General features: G+C 35.6%; 1 protein-coding gene across 8 annotated transcripts in view; it reads right to left on the reverse strand.

Annotated features, from left to right (window-relative positions):
• Nucleotides 1-22,436, reverse strand: part of ROBO1 (roundabout guidance receptor 1) — a 1,316,070-nt gene that overhangs the window by 60,246 nt on the left and 1,233,388 nt on the right. For all 8 annotated transcript variants that reach the window (XM_080657733.1, XM_080657738.1, XM_080657736.1 and 5 more), the window contains 8 exons: nt 18,225-18,430; nt 16,279-16,360; nt 15,938-16,106; nt 15,685-15,851; nt 8,582-8,703; nt 6,641-6,872; nt 5,597-5,718; nt 1,481-1,652 (listed from right to left, as the gene is read on the reverse strand). In XM_080657733.1, the coding sequence (XP_080513859.1) occupies nt 1,481-1,652; nt 5,597-5,718; nt 6,641-6,872; nt 8,582-8,703; nt 15,685-15,851; nt 15,938-16,106; nt 16,279-16,360; nt 18,225-18,430 (1,272 nt within the window). The remainder of the gene's footprint in view (nt 1-1,480; nt 1,653-5,596; nt 5,719-6,640; nt 6,873-8,581; nt 8,704-15,684; nt 15,852-15,937; nt 16,107-16,278; nt 16,361-18,224; nt 18,431-22,436) is intronic.

Genomic DNA, 22,436 nt, shown 5'->3' on the forward strand with positions numbered 1-22,436 from the left:
TAAAAGTTTTATATATCAGCACTGTTTTCAAATGTGCAAAGTGTAAAAGGCAACCCAAAAAGCAAATTCTGGCCTATGGCTGTGGCAGACAGCAAGCCATCCATTAAAGGTGTGAATGGGACCCCATAGACTGGAGTTGTTGAGAGGTAGTTCCCTAGCCAGTGATTTTTTTTTTCCTGATGTTCCCATTCATCTATTTGGAGTCACATGGCTGAGTTTTGGGCAGCAGCCATGGGCACCATCTCCAGACCTGCACCATTAAACCCTCCCACAAACTGTGTTTCAATACTTCCTTTCTGCTCACCCAGGGTCAACCTTGGAAGCCTCCTCAGCCATGTATGTTTGGAACGGAGTTGCTCCCCACAGCCTTTGGCTTCAGGTGGACTTCATTGTGTTATGCAACCACAATTCTGCAAGTGTGTCTGTTACAGCAGCTAGCATCGTCTTAACAATGAAATATTAATAACTTTCCAAAGCAAATGGAAAGTTCCTTATGTTCAGCATTAAAGTTTATTCAAAGCCAAATGTTTCTTAATTTTGTTTAGAAATAATTTCTAGGACATCATCAATATTATCAACATGTAAAAATACTATGTACTTATTTGTTAAGTATAAAGATTCATATATCTGATCCTTTTTCATAATTTAGCAACTGACAAAATATTACTAATGCCTAACTTCTGATCTGGAACAATCTAACACAAAGTTGACATATACTTCTCGGCATCTTTCACAATTTAAATGTTGCCTCTTAATATCTGACCCTCTCCTCTTCCCTTTCCATTTGCAATAGTATTTTGTGGCTGTTTTTGATGTTTGCTTTAGATTATATTGGTAACCACTTCCTAATTTGTATCTTATGTTCATGCCACATTTTCTATAGTGAATTTTTGTAATAAAGGATTCTGTCAGTTTTTTTCCTATTCATCTTTTAAAGCATGCATTTAACTTCATAAATAATTAACATATAAACATATTCCGATGTACTCTGGCATCTCAATCTACATTTAGTTATAAAAAGCAATCATAATTTTAAATAGACAAAAATGGTAAATATAAATTGCATAATGCTATAAACTTCTAATACCTAGTATAAGCTTTACATGGAAGCTTGTTTTATTTTAATCCAAACGATTGCAATTTCCATGAAGGTGTACATTGTGTCTTGTTTGCTGAGGTACCTTTGGTGCTCAATTAATTGTATTTTATGACTAGACGAGAAAATTTAATAGGGCAGGATTAGGATCGTACTGAATACTGACAGCGTTTTGCTTGGAAAATCATATAATCTGAGCTTGGATAAATTTAAGGTTAGTTGTCCTATATATTAAATCTAACGCCATTATATTGTAGCTGCATTGCCACATTCCACATTCTATTCAACTTACAATGGTGGCTCCCCTACATAAAAATAAATAAATAAGTAAAAAGAAGAAGAGGCCAAAGGGAAGAGTGATATACACTCTCAACCAGCACTCACCTAGTTGGATAAACTGCGGCTCGCTCTTCACCCCTGGCCCAGCCCCCGTGCTGGCTGCCACCTCCACACTGTACCGGATCCCGGGGACCAGAGAGGGAATGACCACAGAAAATGTGGAACCATCCACCGTTTTGTTTATATGGTAACGAGTTTCATTGCCCAAACACCAAACCTGTCAGAAGAACACAATGAATGTTAATCTAGTAAATTCTTTAAGTTAATGCAAAGATCAACATAGTATTGTGGTTTTAGATCTAGTCAGAGTTCAGATCTACCATGAACCTAATTTGGGGAATTTCAGAAGTCTATTTTGCCTAGGATCTAGTTCTTAAAAGACTCTTCTAGGCGAACCTAGTGTTAGTAGAATCTTCAAGACCTCTTTAAACTTTCTCAAATACATTGTTTTCCTTTAAGCGTTTTTATAAATATTTTTATTGTTGAAAGAATTACATATATACCCCCCCTTTTCTCCCCATAGACCCCTTCTAGCACGCCCCCACCACCCACCCCAAGCCTTCACCACCCTATTGTCTGTGTCCACGGGTTATGCTTTACGCATACAAGTTCTTTGGTTGATCTTTTCCCACCCACCCCTACCTTCCCTCTAAGATTCGACAGTCTGCCCCATGCTCCTATATCTCTGGATCTATTTTGTTCATAATTTATTTTGTTCATTAGAGTCCACATATGAGCGAGATCATGTGATAAAGTGAGTCTACAAGTTTTTGCTTGAAGACACTAGTTGCTATGATAATGTGTTTTTTTAATAAACAACAAGAAATCATTTGCCGGGGGAAAAAAAGTTCCTAGCAAAAAGCTGTGCACATCTCAATAAAGAACAATAACTTATCTACCACCATGCCGCATTGCACTCCTACTGTGGGCTAGGTGTGATACTAGATTACCAAGTATCACAAAATAAAGGTGAGGAAGAAATTCCAAGTCTAGCACTTTACTTCAACAATTCTCTGGGATAAAATTACCTGGTGCTATCGCCTTTTCTAAATAACCAAAAACAAAACCAAGAAGCAGTGATTTAAAAAGAGACAGAGCTGACCTTACATAAGTATGGTTATTAAAATATAACTAGCCCTGGCTGGGTGGCTCAGTTGGTTGAGCATTGTCTTGTACACCAAAAGGTTGAGGGTTCAATCCCTGGTTGGGGCATACATGGGAAGCAACTGATTGATATTTCTCTTTCTCTCCCTCTCTTAAATAATAAAAACATATCCTCAGGTGAGAATTATATATATATATACACTGAACATAAGAAGAATCATCCCAGGATTTTACTCAGCCTATGATATGTTGTACTATTAACAATGAGAGGAAATTAGCACACTGATCTTGTAGTTAATGTGAATATTAATTAGTCTTTGATAAAATATTGGATTATAAAGAATAACATCTGACATGAAAGAAAAATGTTCTTATAAGAAAATTATTATATAACTCATTAACTTTGATAATGGCATTTGTTATAGGAAATTATTTTCAGGAAATAAAGATTTCTGCTCTAGACTATAATTCTTAATTTAAATTTCACACTAAAGGATTACTTATTCATAGGGTAATCTTGGGCAATGTCCAAAGATATGGGTATGGTGCATGACAGTACATGAACTCAGTTTCCATAAGAAAATGATCTATGAAGTAGTAAAACATGCCCTATGTTCTTTATGAAGCAAGATGTGGGATTAGCTTCAAGTAGCCTATTGTCTAATAGGAAATGGGATTTAAAATAAATCTAAGAATATCAGTGTCCTCTATCACGAGGGCACTAACCTTTACTTTATCTTTGAAAGTTAATATTATTTTAATATAGCTTCAATGCATAACACCATCAAATGGTCAGAATCTATACCAGGATCTGACCATTTGGAAATAAAGAGTCCTTTGTGATTTTTTCCCCCCAATTACATTACACAGCTGAACCAAAGCCACAGACCGATTTTGTACCAGTCAATCAGGTTCAGAAAGGCATTTTATTATTTTAAATTGACCGTGAAGTTAAGTGAAATCCACTCTTTCGAATTTCTTCAGGAGAGAAATGAGTTCTGACTCTTAGGGGGAAAATGCCTACATTACACAATTTTGCTGGAGAGCTGAGACATCACCTCATTTTAAATCCTTAAAAGTCTTCATAACAGTTTATTTTTCTAGAATGAACTAAAGAATCCTGACACTCCCGGTATTAAAATAACCTTGAAACTCACAAGAAGGCACTTGAAACTGTCGAGACTGTTATATTTTAATGATACAATTACCAAGAAGATCTAATTTAAAATATTTAAGCAATCACTTGCCAAAAAAGAAGTTCCTTGCAAAAAGTCTTGAGAAAGAACAACAACTTATCTACCATCATCCAGCATTTGCATTTATGTATTTAAATATTTTAAATACTTTGGGAAAGTTGCCCCTTTAAATGTGTACACAAATTTTCAGTTTATATTTAAAAAAAATAATTTAAAAATAAAATATTATACCTAAAATTAAGCTCAGTATATATGGTTATTGTGCAAATCATTTGCTACTCCAAAGAACATTTGTTGTCTTTATTTGGGCCTTAACCACGGGCACACAGCATAAACACTCAGAAAGGTCTACCAAGATATATATGCAAGGGCTATTAGACCTACTGAATCAGAATTTCTGAGCATGGTAGCCAGGCATCTATATTTAAAAAATAAGCTACAGTGACTCTGATGTTAGCATGTAATTACCTGTATAAGTAAATGTGTTTACCTTCTTAACATCAGTTTCATATCAACAGATACAGGATAAAATATTTAGATATGAGATAATCTACTAGTAATTAGAAAAATACTCAGGCATCATAGAAATTTTAAGCAGGGTCTAGAGAAATAAATTTTTTCTACTTAAAATATTTTCTAGTATGTAGTGTGTTTACGTAAGTGTTGAAAAAATACACATAAATATCTTTTCTATTGTGATTGTCCTGATTCTAATTCATTTATGGTAACTCGTTTAACTATCCCATAATACAAAACAGATACATTGATAGGATAAATTCCATGTTCCTAACTTAGTTTTTATCCTTCCTTGGTATGCTTACTATATATTTTCACAAAATGATTTTATATAAAACTCTCTAAATGCAGGATTATTAAAAAGCAATGATAAATGAAGATAATGCTACCACTGAACAAACTAAAAATAATATTTCTTTTGAAATAATAACCACCACAAGGAATAGATATAGAAACACTAAATATGGACAAGAATGATCATGTTTTATAAATCAAATAGGCTTATGTTTTCTGACCGCTATTTTGATTAAAAAATTAAAAATTGATGAAATGTATGGCTATTTAAATTTACTTATTTTCTATTTATGTTTAAACCTACTAAGATATTAATTTTTCGAGCCCACCATTTCATTGGCACACAGAGCTTTCCAGAATTCTGCAGAAAACCAGAAGCTGTTGCTCTGTCATCAAAGCAACACCCTACTCTACTGGTTTTCTTATATATAAAATATATAAATTTTCACAGGAAAAAGTAATTATTCAGAATCATTAGATTAAATCCCTTGACACTATATCACATTAAAAAAATCATTTAAACATACAGAAATTTATATTTGAATTTCCTCTGAGACATGAAATATTGCTTAGAAACTAAAACAATGATTACAGATAAAAATGATTTTCATGTACAGTAAATATTTATCTTAGTTCCAAAGTTCTAAGCTTTCAAGCATACATACTAAAAAAAAAAAAAAAAAAGACCATATTTGATAGAATGTGAACCCACAGCCAATTCAATAGGGCAACCTATACAATATATATTTAAGTTATTTTTAGGGCAAAAAAAAATAGCATTTTATTGGTTGTTTATGTGGTATTACATCAACCTAAATATTATGAGATGAAGTAGATTCTCTCTTTTAAATTAATGTTTTACAAATAGTTTAAGAATTAGTATTCCACAATTACTGAATAAACAGGAAAATGTTTTTAAACAATTTTTACATACTGTATGCCCACCAGCAGATGGCGCCAAATATCCATGCACAATGTAACCAAGTTTTCTTTTCCTTTTCTTTGTAGGGGAAGAGGGATGTCCATCAGTAAATTACTATGTAGGGATTACCTTGTACTCTTGGACCATTCCATTTTGAGTGTCTTCTGGAGGAGGCTGCCAACTAACAAGAATTGCAGTTCCATTTCCATCATTCTTTGATACAGTTACACTTTGAGGTGGGGCACTGGGTGCTATTAAATTGTTTCAAAAAGTGAATATATTATCAGTGGCATTAGAGGACATTAAAAACAGGCACTTAAAATGTACAGTCAAATAATAACTATATAAAATTTATTTCAATATATGCATATGTTTTAAAGAGGCATGTCATCCCAAACTAAGTATTTCTCAAAATTACTAATGCATTGTTACTGTGAATGTTTCATAACCAACATTACAGAGATTATCTCCACAAAAATTCCAAGGGAAATCCCTATTTTTTTATCCTGCTACCTTAGTCTCATGTTCTCTATAAAAGAGTTTAAAAAGTATGACGATGAATGTGTCAGCCATGATATTAATTATATTCTATCATTTATATATTCAAAGTAATAAAGACATTTTAGGAAATGTTCTGAAGAATAGTTGTGACATGTAACCTTTGACCTTTATTTAAATATTAATTTTTAATTTCCAGTTATAGGGTGGCCAATCATACCAGTCTGTCTAGAACTGAAGGGTTTCCAGGGACATGAGTCATAAGTGTAAAATGCTAACCCTGGAAAGTCCTGGGCAAACCAAGACATTACTCACCTTATTTACAAGTCATTACTCAAGATAACATTTAATAAATGAATGGCAAATAATACAAAGGCAACTAAATTGAAAACATTTCCATCTTTAAATGTGAATTTTATTTCTGAACGATTAAATATACCTATATAGGACATTAAGCAATAAAATGTTCCACATTTGCACATTTTTCTATAGGCCTCTATTAAAGTAATTTATAATAGTTCTAATTAAACAAATTCTATTAGCAAAATATAATGTTCAATATAAAAAGAAAGTTAATAATGTCACTACTAACATAAAAATTTTTCAATCATGTTAATAAAAGCCTAACAAATGTACTGTGCAACACATAGAAATCACACACTTCATTATACTTACCTTCTTCCAGGGTTTTAGCAAATTTAATTTCACTGTCTGCTCCTTGAAATTCATTAAAAAAAGGACGAGCCTTAATTTCATAGTTGACTCCCTTTTTGAGATCAGGGATAACCACACTATTTTTGGTTGGCGTTCTCACTTCAAAAACTAACCACTCCGATTCCCCATGGTTGGCTCCAGATGGCCGATAAAGAATTTTATATCCTTGAATATACTGAGACTGTTGGTCCACCTATTAAAATGACAAATAAAAATGTAATCATTAATATATTTCTGTTGGTTTATTAGAAAATTATGAAAATTAAATGTAAAAAAATATAAAAAATTATATTGGACTTCATTCTGTGGTTTTCAAATTTACACAAAGCAGAAAACTGAAAACGGATCACTATCTTTTGTAATGTGTTTCAGTTTTCACCATAATATATAAATTTGGTATTAATGTTGATGCTTCATGCAGAAATGTAAGTCATCAAAGAACTTCTGTGACAATATCTGGAAAGATGTCTCTCAGTGTTCAGGGGGATAAGGAAAAATGTGTTTATCCACTTTCTAATTTTTAAAGCCTAATTAATGCTTAATGCAGAACTATTTATAAGTTAAAAAATGTGATCATCCTATCACAAGTTTTATCTTCATGATTAATACTCTGTGTCTTCCCTCTAAGACTGATAAAGTCCATTATTGCAGCATAATAGATACTATACACAAAAATAAACTTTTCTCTGTTTAAAGCCGGTATACAGATACTAGCATAAAAAGATTACATTATAAAGTTATTGGTGGAGTGAGCAACATACACACACACACACACACACACACACACACACACACACACACACACACTAGAGGCCCAGTGCATGAAATTCGTCCACAGAGGGGGGTTCCCTCAGCCCAGCCTTCACCCAGATTTGGTTCTGATTGATCAGTTACTATGCCAGTCAGTGTCTCCGGGCCTATCTCTGGGCCTGATCAGAGAGGCAGAGCTGATCAGAAGCCCCTGTGGAGGCCTGAGAGAAACAGAGGGGTGGCTGCTGGCGAAGCCCAGGGAGAACGAGAGAGGCAATGGCTGATCAACAGCTGCCACAGAGGCTGCGAATCAGACCCTGGGGTATGTCTGACTGCCGGTTTAGGCCCGATCCCTGTGGGCAGTCGGACATCCCTCTTGTAATCTGGGACCGCTGGCTCCTAACCGCTCACCTGCCTGCCTGCCTGATTGCCCTGAACTGCCTCTGCCTGCCTGCCTGATTGCCCCGAACTGCCCTCCCCTGCCAGCCTGATCTTGCTCCCAACTGCTCTCCCCTGCCAGCCTGATCTCACCCCCAAATGCCCTCCCCTGTAGGCCTGATCTCACCCCCAACTGCCCTTCCCTGATTGGTCGGTTTCTATGCCAGTCAGCATCAAAAGCTCCGCCTCCTAGGCAGCCATTGGCTCCTCACGGTTCACCCAGATTTGGTTCTGATTGATCGGTTTCTATGCCAGTCAGTGTCTCTGGGCCTATCTCTGGGCCTGATCAGAGAGGCGGGGCTGATCAGAAGCCCCTGTGGAGGCCTGAGAGAAACAGAGGTACAGCTGCTGGCGAAGCCCAGAGAGAAAGAGAGAAGCAATGGCAGATCAACAGCTGCCATGGAGGCTACGAATCAGACCCTGCCTCTCTCTTCCGGCCTCTCTCCAGGCCTGATCCACAGCCCCCTCGGCAGTCAGTGCTGAGTTGCCACGGCAACCCAGCACTGACTGCAGGACTAACTTCCGATGTTCGGCCGAGCCTTCGGCCGGTCATTATAGACTTTGGGTTTGTGTGTGTGTGTGTGTGTGTGTGTGTGTGTGTGTGTGTGTGTGTGTATAATTTAACTATCTGTTGTATTTTTTTCACATAATAATTTCCCAGAGGTCACCTGCATATTAAAACCATGATCAAATACTGCAATGATGATGACTCACTGTCCAGTGAACTTCGATTGAAGAGGAAGAGAGGATGGTTGGATTGTGGAGGTGCAGTACAACATCTCCCAGTTCCCTCTGGACCTGCTTGTGATCCACCCCCTGACTTGTTGGGGGAACATCTGCAAAAACCCAAAAATACTGTGTCAGAGCTTACACAATGTTACTGATTTGAGTGAAAACTCGGTGAAACAATCCTCTCATTCATTTAAACTCTCAGAAAAGAAGAATCATTGTGACTGGGAAGCCAACCTGTGATACAGAATAAAATAGGAACAAAGTGACCTTTTTGTTAGGAGGATAGGGAGGTACATAGATGTAGATGTAGATGTAGAGGTAGGTAGGCAAAGATAACAGTGGCAAGCAGCAGTATTTCAGAACTCCTCCTACCAGGTAATGCTTGTTTTCTCTGAAATTGAGCAGCCTAGTTAGGGCAATCCCCACTCAGTTTGTTATAAACTTCTGTAGTGACCCTAACTATGAAAGAAAAAAATATCCTGAAATTGTAACACCATGGGTGGGTAATGTAAAGAATGGAGATAAGCGAAAAGCAAGCACAAAAAAGAAGTTAGACACCTTATATCTTATAAGAAGAACCTAGATGTCTCCCAAGTTAGGTGATTAAGTTAGTGGCTATGATGGAGGAATACAGAAGCCACCAGTAAAACAAGATACGATAGGATAGGATAGGATGGGATGGGATGGGATGGGATGGGATGGGATGGGATGGGATGGGATGGGATGGGATGGGATAGGGTAGAGTAGAATAGGGTAGAATGGAGTAGCATAAATCTGATGAAAAACAGTACTTATATTTAACTGATGATGGTTTGGTTTAGTTTAATTATAGTGCCACTGCAAAGAAGGTTTAACAAGTTTTTAATCTGAAGTACACCAACATTTTAGAAAGGAGACCAAGAACATAGTAAAAAATAGTGTTCATTTATGCTGCATTTTTCCCAACAAGAATTGTTTTTTTTTAATCTTTATTGTTGAAAGTATTAGCATATGTCCCTTTTTCCCACCATTGAGCTCTTCTAGCCCACCTCCTTCCCCCCACCCCAGGCTTTCACCACCCTATTGTCAGTGTCCATGGGATATGCATATATGCATACAAGTTCTTTAGTTAATCTCTTCCTACCCACCCCTCCCTTGCCTTTCCTCTGAGGTACAACAGTCAGTTCAATGCTTCTATGACTCTGGATTTATTTTGTTCATTAGATTCCACATATGAGTGAGATCATATGATACTTGTACTTCTCTGACTGGCTTATTTCCCTAAGCAAAATACTATCCAGGTCCATCCATACTGTTGCAAATGGTAAGAGTTTTTTTGTTGTTTTTTATTGCTGCATATTATTCCATTGTGTAGATGTACCACTGTCTTTCTATCCACTCATCTGCTGAAGGGCACTTGGGCTGTTTCCAAATCTTATTGTAAATTATGCTGCTATGAACATAGGGGTGCATATATCCTTTCTGATTGGTGTTTCAGGTTTCTCAGAACATATTCCTAGAAGTGGAATTACTGGGTCAAATGGGAGTTCCATTTTTAATTTTTTGAGGAAATACCATACTGTTTTCCACAGTGGCTGCACCAGTCTGCATTCCCACCAGCAGTGAACTATGGTTGCCTTTTCTCCAAATCCCCACCAACATTTGACCTTTGTTGATTATAGCCATCTGACAGGTGTGAGGTGATACCTCAGTGTCCTTTTAATTTGCATGTCTCAGATGATCAGTGACTGAGAATTTTTTCATGTCTCTTGACCTTTGGTCTGTCCTCTTTGGAGAAGTGTCTACTTAGGTCCTTTGCCCATTTTTAAATTGGGTTGTTTGTCTCTCTTTTGTTAAGTTGTATGAGTTCCCTGTATATTTTGGAAATTAACCCCTTATTGGACATATCATTGGTAAATATGTTTTCCCATGCAGTGGGCTCTCTTGTCATTTTGTTGATCATTTCTTTTGCTGTGCAGAAGTTTTTTTATTTTTGATGTAGTCCTACTTATTTATTTTCTCTTTTGTTTCCTTTGCTTTGGGAGGTGTATCCATAAACATATTGCTATGTGAGATGCCTGAGATTTTGATGCCTATGGCTTCCCCTAAGATTTTTATGGTTTCACATCTTACATTTAAGTCTTTTATCCATTTTGAGTTTACTATTGTGTATAGTGTAAGTTGGTGGTCTAGTTTCATTTTTTTTGCATGAACCTGTCCAATTTTTCCCACAACATTTATTGAAGAGACTCTCCTTACTCCATTGCATGCTCTTGCCTCCTTCGTCAAATTTTAATTGAGCAAAATGGCTTGAAGGAAAGGTTTTGTTAAACTTAATGAAGTTATCATTCAATAAAAATAGCCATTTCTATAGAGATGTTCTAAATAAAGATGGTTTGCTTAGTTTATAATAGTTAAAGAGAACACTGGTGAAAAAGAGGAGAAAATAAAATTTTGTTTTGCATCCAGAATTCTCCAGAGAATATTGTATGTGGCACATATATTCTAGATTACTTGCCATCCATAAACAACAGACACAGCATTTTTACTTTTCTGAATGATTAAATACTTTCAAAGAGCTTACTGTATAGATGGCAAAACATGGATGTAAAACGAGACTAGTGAGTATCTTTGATGGAGTCCAGGGAAGACAGGCAGATGGGAGAGAAGACTGACCAAGCCCTGTCCAACACTCTGATAAATAAGACCCTGAATAAATGGTCCTTCCCACCATGGAGAACAGTGGGGAGTTTCCTCAAAAAATTAAAAATGGAACTCCCATTTGACCCCATGATTCCACTTCTAGGAATATATCCTAAGAGACCCGAAACACAGTCAGAAAGAATATATGTACCCCTATGTTCATAGCAGCAAATTTACTGGGACTATAAATTTAGAAAAATAACTGAGATGATTTTTGTTTTTCATACTTTGTCCTTCCTTAGAATGGCTATGGCTAACACTGGTCCGCAGGCTACCTATGATCACAGCCTACAGACAGAAAGCACTTGCTTGTCAGTTTTCCATCTCAGGCATATTTCATTCCCGACTGTCTCATTTGCTCCTGGAATGTCAGCTCTCTCCAATCTCCAGGGTAAGACTAAATTACTTGGAATAAGACAGACTTGAGCTTGCATCCCAACTCAACAACTTTACAGTTTCCTACCACTGCGAAGATTTTTGGACTTCACATATCTTCTTCACATGTTAAGGTGACATTGATGAGCTGCTTCTGAGGACTGCATTTGGTAAGGCATGCAAAGTCCTTTCTTTGAGTGCAGGGATCTCTACATACAGAGTGTGCTCATTAAACATTGGTTGAGTTAAAATGATTTAGTGTATGGGAAAGACACATTATTTCAGCATCTGAACATATTCTCCCATATGTAAGCTCCTTCCTCAGGGATCCTTCTGCCTTTTAGGAAGTATCTTTAAACAGGTACATAAAACCATTTAAAAGGTTTAACTACTATGATTTAATTGCAATCCTTAATTTCTCTAGTTTGAGATAAACTTGTCAATTAATACCTTATTGGAAATGACTAAATTCCCTGGCCTAGTATAACCATTTTGACAACAGCAGTCTAGAATATTACTTTAGAAAATTTCCCAATAGAGAAAAAAAAGGAAAATATTGTCTAATAAGGTAATATTGAAAAGTTCGCAAATTGGTCCATTATTGTTCTTGTTCTCCTCTGCCACCTGGAAGAAATATATTATAATATAAATGGTCCTTCTCAATATTCAGAATTACAGTTGGAGGAAATCTCCAATATGATTCTATCCAACTCTTTCCACAATAGGGGAACATACACACTCTCTGAGGGGAGAGTATCCAGGCCCACTTCTTTATGTATAGTTAAGGTTTCTTATCATCTATACCATATCTATTCTGCACATTTGGTGTTTGTGTACATATTCCTTAAAAAATAAGGATCATAAATACTGTGTGGACAGGATGTGAAGATGAAGAATAGCAGAAACATGGCAACAACTACCCTCCCCCAACAATGACCACCACCACCCCTACTTGCTAGCTACTCATCTCATCTTCCTTGCATTGTCAAATTTTGTCTTTGGGAAGACATTTTGATTGTCCTGTGATGTGGCTGTAACTCCAACTGTGACAAGGGTCTACCTGACCCCTGAACTGGAAACCGTGCCCTCTATTTTTGCAGCACTTACTTTTGACTTAAATGATGGGCCATCACTAACAAGTGGGAATGACATTTTCGCAGAAATGGTTACAGAAATTATGCTTGCTCCTATGAATCAATTTCCATCATCTTTTCTGAATTCACTCTATCCTTGGCTCTTACCTTCCTGCTTACATGTTCTGCACCCCCCAGTTATATGTTTCCATGTTCTTCCCCAGACTCCTGCTATAGAAAATATTAGCACGGCCCTCAGCTGGGCTTCATTGTATCTCAAAAGCAGTCTGAGAATTACACAATGAAATCTTTCCCAACTTTACTCCCAACTCATTGGTCCTGTTTTGTTGTCTGAAGTTAGAATAAGCATATATTTTTCACATGATGATCTCTTTAAATGTAATGAAAAAACATCATGCCTTATCTAACGTTATAATTTTGAGGGTTAAATCCAAGATGCTTGGATTTCTTTTCACATATGTGATGTTTACCCTTCATGCAGACCCACAACAATCTCCTCCTCTTAAAAGTCTACCTGAACAAGTGGTGCTCAGAAAGGAACACTTACTCCATTAGTGATCTGACCTGCTCAGACTGAAAGGGGAGATTACTTGATCCAGACATAATTCTGCTAATGCCAGCTAGGACTACATTTATTCATTTGGCGACTACATCACTCAGTTGGCTCGGATAGGTGTTTTAATTGACTTCAAACACTGAAGTCGGCCTGTCCCCCACCACCCTCTCACATACTCACAAGAACTCCCTTTAAGTCCCAAGTCCTCAGCCTGTCCTTCCACAACTAATTTTTAAAATCTAAAGTCAAGCACCAGACTTTTAAATTTGCTCCACTTGTTAGTGCTGGCCCATCATTTAAGTCTGCCAACATATATTGAACTCTGATCCTCTAATTCAGCACACTAGCTAGCTTTCTCATTTTTTATATTTGTAAATTTCATGAACTTATTTTCTTTTTAGTCCATACAGGGAAAGAAATACAAGTCCAATTACAAAGTAATGGCATAAAATAAAATAAAAATCTGAGTCTTGTATAATCATACATTGATTCGTGGATTTAATCCTTGTTCAATTCTGTGGCATAGGTATTTTTAGCCTCATTATATAGGAGAGGAAACTGAAGATCAGGACTAACTTGCACAGGGCCATGTAACTGGTAGGTTAAAGAGCTGAGACTAAAAGTTCTTTGATTTCAAAGTTATATGCCTTTTTTGCTTTATGTCTAGTCCTCCTCTTGCCATAGCTATTCATGTACAAAGGTATGTTGATTAACATTTTAAAAAACATATTCAGATAAATGTTAACTATATATGCATTTACAAATAAAGATAATGTATTACAAAATCATTTATATCATTTACAAATAAAGATAATGTATTACAAAATCATTTATATCATTGTCAATCAAAACTCCACTTGGAGTCTGTTAGGTAGAGACCACTGTACTGGGGTCAGAACTAAGAACACACTGTACAGCTGCATAGTTTCTTCATGCTTTACAAATGCACATTTAACACTGAAAACCCCAAAATGCCCTTAGGCAGCTCTGAGAATATGAAAGCTCCTGTTGAGGTGACTCATGATAGCAAATATAGGCATCTGGTTGTGTTGAATTCACACAGCAAGAGACAGACGTGGGCATGTTCTACAACTTGGTTTGCTTTCGCTGTGAATTCTGAAACAAAAAGTCCTTCCAAAAAGATTGTTTATATACTCACTGGAGAAGAGAAAACATGCAGCATGCTGGCAGACCCTCTCCCAAACCAGGAAAAGAAGTAGTTGGAGTGTTTCAGTATTTTTGTGTACTGCTTGTTCCTATCACTCTAAATAAGTTACATAGAGACATTATGATTCCTCTGTATGTTGAGAAAAGAATTTTGCATTTCTAGTCAGTATAATCTAAAAGTACTCCTCTTTATTAATATAAAAGCAACCATATTTTAATTGCAATGAAAGTATGTTCCAAAAAAGGTACAGAATGATTTACATTAATCTCCTTTATTAATACATAAATTTACTCTTATTAAAGTATTAAAATAATAAAGTGAGAGGGGGACTGGGAGATAATGTGGCCATTGAGAACTAAAAATAATTTCTATTCATATGAGACAATAAACAGCAGTGTGTCCAGAAAGCTGTGGTACATTTACACAATGGAATGCTACTTGATCATAAAAAGGAAGAAAATTTTACCCTTTGTGACTGCATGGAGGGACCTGAGAACATTGTGCTAAGTGAAATAAGCCAGTCAGAGAAAGACAAGTACCATATGACTTCACTCATATTGGAATCTGATGAACAAACTGAACTGTCAAGGAAAACAGAGGCAGAATCATAGACAGCAAGCAGACAACTCTCAGGGGGCTCTAAAGGGATTGAGCACAATTTTTTTAAAAATAAAAAAAAAAATTCATGGACATGGACAGCAGTGTGGTGATTGGGGGCATTGTTGGGGGTACAGGTAGAAGGGGACATAGAGGGGATAAATGGTGGTGGAAAAAAATAAAGGGAAATACAAACAAACAAAAAATCAGTCAAGCTTATCTTCCAAATATCTCTTAAATTTGCATGATTTGCAGAAAGGATCACTTGTAAAATTTACTCAATTTTAAATACAAGTATTATAAGATTAATATTTTATCTTCACATATAACATTTTATTCACTTTTGTGAATCGAACACAATATTTTTGTCTCATTAGATTTGTAATTTTATAAGATCAGAAACATCTCTGTTAATAATTTTATTTTGAAGTGCTTTGTCCAGAAAATAATAGTTTGCAGATATTGTGTTTGTGTGTTAAAAGTTAATTGAGCAACTTGGACAACAGAACTATGTTATATACCCAGTCCTAGCATGTAGTACAAATGATGTACCTGTATTATCATAACATCTAAAGAAAAGTAGGTGTCACAGGTTGAGTAAATCAACATTTACCTTGTGTTTTCACTGGATCTGATATCTGGCTTGGATCACTAATTCCATATGCATTAGCTGCCCTCACAAGGAAAAGGTAAATTGCATTAGGTTTGAGTCCTTTAATGGCAAATGTTTCTGTTTTCACATTCTCTGCTACAGTCTGCCAAGTGCTACCAGATGCATGGCTAAGGAGAGAGACATGAGTTAGAACTTACATATTTAGTGGTAACTCACAAGAAAGGACAACTAAGAAACATCATTTTCACTCTACCTGAAGGCTTCTAGAATATAAGATGTTGGAGTTGCACCTGAATTCAAGTTTGGTTGCCATGACAATGTTACTGTATTTCTACTGACATCTATAACTTCAGGTTTGGAGGGGGCACTAGGGATTAAATTTGGGTCTGTGGGTCTTGGAGGCTGAACTGGAACTCCAAATTCTAACAAAGGGGGAAAAGACAAAAGATGTTTGCACACGTACAGATAAGTACATAAACAAATGTAGATCACCTATCCACCCACCCAGGCATCAGGATCTACTTTATCTATTTACCAATTAGTAAATAACTGCATCTGAAGCTTTATTTTAAGGTAAAACAGTATCTAACTTACCTTGGACTTCAATATAAGCACTCCATGTTGCTTCACCACTGGGGGTGGTTGCAATGCAGGTGTACCGACCAGTGTCACCCAGCTGAGAAGACAGATGGAAAATAAATATTTGGAACAATCAAGAGCTCAGAAGGCTGGAAAACCAATTATAGGGTTTGTATATGGCCCATGAATATGGATAACTGCATTAAAGTTCACTAACCAAAAACTACCTCTTAATTGATTACATTTTTATTGAATGTGAAGGAAAATATTGCAGACATAATATGTTTTATATAGTTATTCTGGTTATATAATAAAAATAATTGAGTTAATATTTGTTACAGTATCAGTGACAATAAATAATTCAAAGTGTTAATCTTGATTACTAAATCATATCTTTACTAGAGGCCCCATCATGAAATTTGTGCAAGAGCAGGCCTTCTTTCCCACAGCTGCCAGCACCGGCTTCCCTCTGGCACCCGGGACCCGGGCTTCCCTCACAGCCCCAGCTTCATCCAGAAGGTCGTCTGGAAGGACATCCTGAAGGATGTCTGGTCTAATTAGCATATTACGCTTTCATTATTATAGACTAGAAGCTCAATGCAATGCATGAAATTCATGCAAGGGGCCCAGCCCTCGCAGCCGTGGCAGCTTGCCTCGACCCTCACAGTCCTGGCTTCATCTGGAAGGTTGTCCAGAAGGATGTCCGGAAGGTCATTTGGCTGTCCAGTCTAATTAGCATATTATGCTTTTATTATTATAGATATTTAGTAAGTCACATAATGAGGCTGATGAAGTTTACTCAATTACTATACTTATTTCATATTTTATCAGAGTTACAATTATATTGATATCTGAGATAGATATTTATGAAAAAAGGATGGATATAAAATGAGTTGTTCTTATTTACTCCTTTCCCACAGGTTTAAAAACCTGTAATTTAAGGCAGTTTAATAAGTGTGAAGCCAAACCCTAGCTGGAATGAACACTCTCTCACTTCTGAAGACTGAATGCTGGAATACAGCTCACATGTTCGATTTTAATTCCTCAACAGCATGATGCACCCCATGCCTCTGCTTAATGTAATTACCCTATCTTCAGGTAATGTTTGATAAAGCAAGAATGCTGTCATCTTGCTCCGGCAATTACAATAACAAAGTCACAATATTTTTCACAAAGAAGTACAACATATTCACTTTTGGAGCACATAAAATGAACTGTTAATGCAGATCTAAAACTCCAAAGAAGCCACCCACAGTAGGCAATAAAGCAATTGAAATTATGTTTATTGCTGACTAGGCTAATCTTTCATATGCCTCATGAGCTTGTCTGAACTTGACCTAAAAAGAAAAAGAAAAGTCAAAACAACACAGCCCTGAAAGAACAGGTATGGATGTGATGCCCTGGGAAAGTAAATCCTTAAATTGTTCCCACAAACCTGTGGGCTTTTCATCATTTAGCATTCTGATTTAAATGTGCACTCAGTGTGTACAGTTGTGTACATTGCTTTATTGTTTCTGTTTGCATATATAGCATTCTGTAATTGCAAAATGCTGAACCAAATATTCACAATTGGAGAACTGTTCAAGTACATTGCATGTAAAATGGTTCTGGAAAGTATCTTTGAAAAAATGCTTTATGGAATGAATGACTGCTTCATACCACTACTTAGAGAGTATTTTTCTCCCACAAAATCTCATTTATTTTCCTCAATACGTCTCAAAAATATTTTTTTCTCCTCCATCTAAAACCTTAAATTACTTGCCATGGGCTATGATTATGAGTCAAATCATCTTAAATATACACAGTGGAATGTCTGAAAGAATAAAGCATCCAATTTAAAGTATATTAATACTGTTATTTGGCATTTCATTAATTCTAAAACTTGAGACTTCAACACTAGTTGCTGGAGGCAAAAACAAAGTGAAATGAAATGGGAAACCCAGGGTGTCATTTCAAGTTACCTTCGCATATCGGATCTGCAGAACTCCAGTCTCAAGCTGTTTAATTCGAGAATCTTGGGTTGAAACAAGAACCCCATCCTTTCTCCACAGAATTGTGGGCACTGAACTGCCTGTGGCCACACAGCTGAGCACTAAGGTACCATCCACTGCTACCGTCTGATTCACAGGACCTTGTCGAATGACTGGGGGAGGTCGGTCTGCAATTACTGCCGGAAGAAACAACAGGAAATATATTTCTGCAACTGCAAGCAATTTTCTAATCATGGAAGCAACAGCAGTTGCTCTAGGCTTTGAAACAAGTAATTAAACAAGTAATTAAAGTAGGAGACATGCATTATTCAGAATGCATTTGAATGTTGCACTGATTCAGAATATTAAAATGAGATAAAATGTATTCCTTTCAAATGACCAACTGACTGAGTTTGGTACATTGTTAAGGGTCCTACTTAACTTAAGATTTCAGGGACTAACTAAGGATTGTGGGTAGTGAAGTAGATGTACAGTGATGAGAAGTGGAATGCTGTACTTTTTAAACTTTAAAATATGTAAAAATAAAGACAACAATAACAGAACAAACATTTACCCCAAAAAAACTTATGAGAGAAATTTTCATAAATGAACCAAAGCCAACTTGATATTTGATAATTGTTTTGTGTCACACAGAAAAAATGATTGTATCATACCAGCATATTTGACAGTTTTGGATTCAAAAAGGTATTTGGATTTTCATAATTTATAAATCAATATGGTTGACTTTCCTTCATCTTGGAATTCTTTCTATTAAAATAACATGTGGGTAAAATTTTCCCAATCCTAATGAAATCAGAGAAACTGGAAAACTTCCCAAATATGTTGTTGGTAGGCTAATCGAAAAATATAACTCAAGCTGATGTCCTGTCCTAGGCTATATCAAATTTCCATATTAAGATTATAGGAATGGGAAAACACTTTTGCCAATTCTATTATCTCAACAGTTTTAATATAATATAGAAGGAAACAGAGGGAGCCATTTTTATAATATATAATATATAAGTGAAAGTATTATTATCATAACCTAAAAACATTACCTGAGATAATAAAGAAATTAGTTTAGGGAAAGATCTAAAACACTGTAGTGGAACTGGAATAAACTTTGCAATAGAAAGATGTTCTCATCCCCAAGGCAATTTAGGTGAAACGACAGATATTTTTAAATAAACAAAGAATTAAAAATTGCTTAATAAAATTTGTCCTTATTAAGCTTTAAAATTCTAAATATTAGTTTTTACAAGTTACAAATATACAGAAGACAATTTTACAAAATTGCCTGATTAGCGGAAACTGGTTTCCAGAGCAACTAAATTTTGGATGCAACGGTTTGTAAAGCTGGATGTGTCATGTTCCAAGTTTTCTGAACCAAAGATTTTCACAAGCTGGGGTCATACTTCAATTTGTTCCTCATTTATCATGCAATGATTATTAGTTTTGTGCATTCAAACTGAGAAAAACAAGAAATCAAAGGAGTGAAGCCAGCAACTGTGGATTTTTACTCCATCCTTCCAATTCCCTTTCATCATTGGTTACTGGTGTGGAATTTGTTAGTACCAGTGGTGGTGGATTAGAAGGCTGGAGTTTAAAACTTGGCAGGAGTGTTTCAGATATTCCATGGATGAAAAATGTAAGCCAATAATTCCTTTGCTTAGAATTATTTAATCTTTTCTACTTTATCTGTTGTGATTGGCTAAAGTCAAATCAGAGGCACCTCCTGATAAGTATGAAAAAAGAATGAAAGTGTTTTATTGCATTTGGATTTTTATAAAACTCTGCCAATTGTGTTCTATTGATTATAAGAATAAGTGGATATTATTTCCAGGAATTAATTAAATTTGTAACAGAGCACTTCTTTATAACTGATTAGAATTAATCAGTTACGGAGTGGTTTATGTTTGGTAGTCTTGTAAAATTTAGAAACAATCCAATGATTAAGTCAATATTCCGTATCTTTACAGTTCTTTGATATTTGCATATTTAGCATCCACACCTCCTTACCCCATCCCAATAAAGTTTAATGATGCTATTTCTGTGTCATTTATTTTTTCCTGGTTTGCATTGGGCAGTTTACAAAAATAAAGGGAGAAAAGAGGAGTAGGGTCCATTATCAGTTCTACCATCTGTCATATGCTTTTGGGCAAGTTCCTTAAATTCTCAAAGCCCCCCTTTTTTTTTAAATCTGTAAATACAATAATATTTGAGGATAATAATACTTGTTCTAACCATCTCAGAGGATAGCTATGAAGATTAAATGTAATAGTAGATGTGAAAGTGCTTTGCTAATTGCAGAAAGCTAGCCATATATGAACTGTCACATTACCACTAAAATTTTCTGTAAAAAAAGAATATGCAAATCAGAGCTAAATGCATTCAATAAAGCAATTTCACATTTTTGATAGAAAAAAAATCGAAACATTTTGGTGTCACAGATTAGAATAAAATACTGATGAAATATTTAAGTTTACTCAAAGAAAGAGGGCAGTCCATTTATGAGTCAAAACTAACCTTAGGATTCATGAGATACTAGTAAACCTCAAATTAAGGTTCTAATATTTTACATTAAGATTATTAGAATGAGTTATCAGGCTGATACAATAGAAAGTTTAAGAGAACAGAAATAACATTTAACAAAGTGAGGAAGTGCATAGACTTTGGAGTTAGAAGATGAAGCTCTGTAACATGAAAAAAATGCCTTATCTCTGCCACCCAATACAGAAGCAAGAGTTCAAATAGCTACTGAGCAGCTGAGTATGGCCAGTGTGACTGAAGACCTGGGTGTGTAATTTTATTTCATTTTAAGCAATTTAAATTCCAATTTAAACAGCCTCACATGGCAAGTGGCTACCACTTGGACAGTGCAAAATGTTGTGTTAAGTCTCAGTTCTGTTGCTTGTTATCTGTATGATGTGGGCATACCTTTTCTCAGCCTCCTTTTCCTCATCTGTAAAATGAGATGGTGTCACATGTGAACTTGTTGATATGTGAGAAGTCCTTAGCCTTGCGCACAGCACAAAGGAAGCACTGAATAACTGCAACTTTTTATTATCAGTAGAGTGGCAACAGTGTTGGCATAAGCAGTGTGCCAGGTGGTGTAACCCGGTCACAGCAGAGTTTATAAAAGTTTACCTATCTTTTCCCCACATTCACTGAAAGATTTAAAGACCCTAAAAAATGAAGGCATATCACTGGGTTAGTATTTTCTCACCTCAAAAATAATGATCATGAAGACAATGTCAATACATATAAATATATCTATAAAATATTTTAAGTGGATAATAATACAAAATACCAAGCACACACTGACTGGTTTAAATATGAAAAGTTCACATTTATACACTAAAAAATATCAGTTATAGTATGTCACAATTGCTCAGTTTGCAAACATATCTCACAAATCCATAATTTAGGCTGTAAAAAATTATGCCATTTAGGAATTGGGGAACTGAAACTTTCAAAGTTCAAGTGATTTGTCCAAGTTAAATATTAATGGGCAAATCTCACTTTTTAAAATTAAAGTTAACCCACTTTCCACTGTATATTAATAACCTTTGAGTGTTAAATGCAAAAGATTTTAAATTACTTACATAATTTAATACCTACTATATTTTCTTATATTCTAGTAAGAGAAGAAATATTTTAATTAAATTGGTGATATGAATTTTTAATTAAATTCATATGAGTCAAATGCTACTTGCAGGAGGCCACAAGTACAGAGAAAGCAACATTAAAAGGGCAGTGGCTACTCCATTTTCTGCACCTATGTTTTACTCTGCCATTGCCTTAGTGTTTTGCAAACAGTAAATAAAGAAATTAAAAAAGCTAAAGTCAAATAGTATTCAGAAAGTATTCTGTCTATTAGCCTATGCTCTTGACTTGACTTGGTAAAATATAAATACTGATATTGCAAGCACTCAAGATAATTATAGCTTACTTATGAAGAATGAGTCCATAGGTTTGTACAGAATCAATGAACTCCAAAATAAAGAAAACAAAACTAAAAATACAATATTACTATGGCAAACACAAAATCACCTTATATCTTTCCAGGGATTTTAAAGTGAAACAGGAGTGGTAGGAGTGAATTCTTAATAGGGATAAAACACAAATCCACAAATTTAGAGTTCTGTTTTTGCCTTAGTTTAGCAACAGTTGCTATCTCTGATCTATTTTCACTAATATAAG

This window comes from Plecotus auritus, assembly GCF_963455305.1.
Source record: "Plecotus auritus genome assembly, chromosome: 2".
Lineage (NCBI taxonomy): Eukaryota > Metazoa > Chordata > Mammalia > Chiroptera > Vespertilionidae > Plecotus > Plecotus auritus.